At 54.8% G+C, this 2,364-nt stretch overlaps 1 protein-coding gene across 1 annotated transcript; it reads left to right on the top strand.

Annotated features, from left to right (window-relative positions):
• On the top strand, window positions 1-720 carry ISCA2 (iron-sulfur cluster assembly 2; the record flags this gene model as incomplete). Its single annotated transcript, XM_026051858.1, has 3 exons — window positions 1-81; window positions 169-284; window positions 394-720. Coding segments are annotated over 3 exons (372 nt in total), but the record flags the coding sequence as incomplete, so codon positions are not given.
• Between the last annotated feature and the right edge of the window lie 1,644 nt (window positions 721-2,364).

Below are 2,364 nucleotides of genomic sequence, written 5' to 3'. Positions count from 1 at the left end.
TCCTCCTCCTCCTCGGAGCCGCTGCAGCCGGCGGGCGAGGGCGACGAGGGACGGGTCCACCTGAGCGCCAGCTGCGTGAAGGTAGCGCCGAGCCGGGCCGGGCCGGGCTGGGCCGAACCGGGCCGGGCAGGGGCGGCCGCGCCGTCACACCCGCCCRCCGCCCTGCAGAGGCTGCTGGAGATCGCCGAGGGCGACGAGTTCCTGCGGCTCCAGGTGGAAGGAGGCGGCTGCTCCGGCTTCCAGTACAAGTTCTCCCTGGACACGGTCATCCAGCCCGATGACAGGCGAGCGGAGGCGACACGGGTGCTGCGTGGTTAACGAGCACCGGTTAATGAGTGCCGGTTAACGGGTGCCGCGCTGCCGGTTAACGGGTGCCCCGTCTCTCCTCCGCAGGGTGTTTGAGCAAGGCGGCGCCCGCGTGGTGGTCGACGTGGACAGCCTGGCCTTCGTGAAGGGCTCCATGGTGGACTTCAGCCAGGAGCTGATCCGCAGCTCCTTCCAGGTGGTGAGCAACCCGCAGGCCGAGAAGGGCTGCTCCTGCGGCACCTCCTTCTCTGTCAAGTTCTGACTGGACTTCTGTGGGCGGACGGAGCCCGCCGGCAGCCCCGAGGGGTTTCCCCTCTCCTCTTCGCAGCGGCTGCCCCATCCCCTCGCCCTGTAACATGGCTGCCGCGGGTGGCTCCGGCTCCGCTCATCCCGCGGAGCCGCTGGCCTCTCCTTGAGGAGCGGGGGGCGGCTGGGCTGGGAGCATGTGCTGCTGTGCCCGGGCAGGCACCYGCCGGCGGCGCGGGCTCCCCGGCCTCGGAGCGGAGCCCCTGTGGCTGCAGGAGCGGCCTGCGTGTCTGTGTGTGTTCCTGAAAGCTCTCACTAAAAATGAAAGCCACAAACACGCTTGGTATCGTGCGTGCCTTTCTGCACGGGGTTAGCACTTGTGTTCTTTGGGGTACTGCGACTTGGCCGTTGATGGGGTGGGTTGGTTGTTTTTATTTATTTACTGCCTGAATGAGGCTGGCCTCTTTTCAGTGGTGACCRGCAATAGGACTAGAGGAAACAGCCACAAGCTGAGGCACCAAAAGTTCCACAGGAACTTGAGAAAACACTTTTTGACAGTGAGGGTGAACACTCAGTGAGGGTGAGCCCTGGAACAGGCTGCCCAGAGAGGTTGTGGAGTCTCCCCTTCTTTGGAGATCTTTAAAACCCGCTTGGACGCAGCCCTGTGCCAYGTGCTCTAGGTGACCCTGCRTGWGCAGGGGGGTTGGACTAGATGACCCCTGAGGTCCCTTCCAACCTTAAGCATTCTATGATTCTATGAATGGGACTCTGAGTCTCTCTCCCTTAGACCTCCCAGTGYTGCTGGCGCTGCTCTTTGCCACTTTTCCAGCCACTTCACTCAATCTCTAAACCTGTGGTGGGTTTGCCTGGGCATTGCGAATCTGCAGTGGTTTTGCTGTTCTCTCAGTCCCTGGTACAAATGTTTTTATTTGTTGTAAGTGCAGCCTATATAATAAAAAGAGAAGATTGAGGTAGGCAGGACTAATAGTGGTTTTTTTTTTTTTGTCCTTTTTTACTTTTTTAAACTCACTCCACCCCCTAAAAAAAAGTGCACAACACACACACACACACACACACACACACACACACACACACACACACACACACACACTCTCTCCTTCCACTCTATCCCCTAGTTCTATTTCAGGCTCTTCCTAAGCCTCATTTGCAATTTCAGAAGTCATACAAGTTCTCAGGTTTCACAGCGTGTCTGCTGTCTTCCCTTGCCAGGAGGAAGGCAAGTTCAGGTGATGCATTTAGGGGATACTGCCTAAGGGTCCTTAAGTCCCATCTTTTAACTCAGTTGTCTGAGAATCTCTTTTCAAACTTTGCTTCATAGTTTGATCTATTCCCCAGCCCAAAGCCCCACCTTGTGTCTACTTTAATGATGAAGTGAAATAGCTCCTTTCCTTTCTGAACCTCCCATAGGTGGGAAGCCAAGAGGTTTCCTAAATAACGTCCTTTTGATTTCTTGTTTTCTCTAGTTTATCTGCCACTAGGTGTCTTCTAAATCAAAGTGATTCATCTGCTTGTGGGTAAAAGGAGAGATGGGAAAATTATTTTTGTTCCCTCTTCTGTGTTTTATCTGAGCACGACCAAATTGCCTAAGATCTGAATCTGGGGACACTGCATGACTTTGCTCTCAAGGAAACTCTTATGGCAAACTGTGAGCTTTGGAGCTTGTTGCCTTAAATGTTTTTGTTTGTTTGTTTTGTTCAGCTTTTTGGCTGCCTTTCTGAACGAGTCAGCAGTGTGCATGTACAGCACAGGTCTGACGAGTGGTTCCTACTGCTCAGAGAGTTTACAGCCTGC

The sequence above is a fragment of the Nothoprocta perdicaria genome, unplaced genomic scaffold (genome assembly GCF_003342845.1).
Source record: "Nothoprocta perdicaria isolate Ctin4 unplaced genomic scaffold, notPer1 scaffold_8, whole genome shotgun sequence".
NCBI lineage: Eukaryota > Metazoa > Chordata > Aves > Tinamiformes > Tinamidae > Nothoprocta > Nothoprocta perdicaria.
The sequence above is the reverse complement of the archived record's forward strand: the minus strand, read 5'-3'. Positions and strand labels throughout refer to the sequence as shown.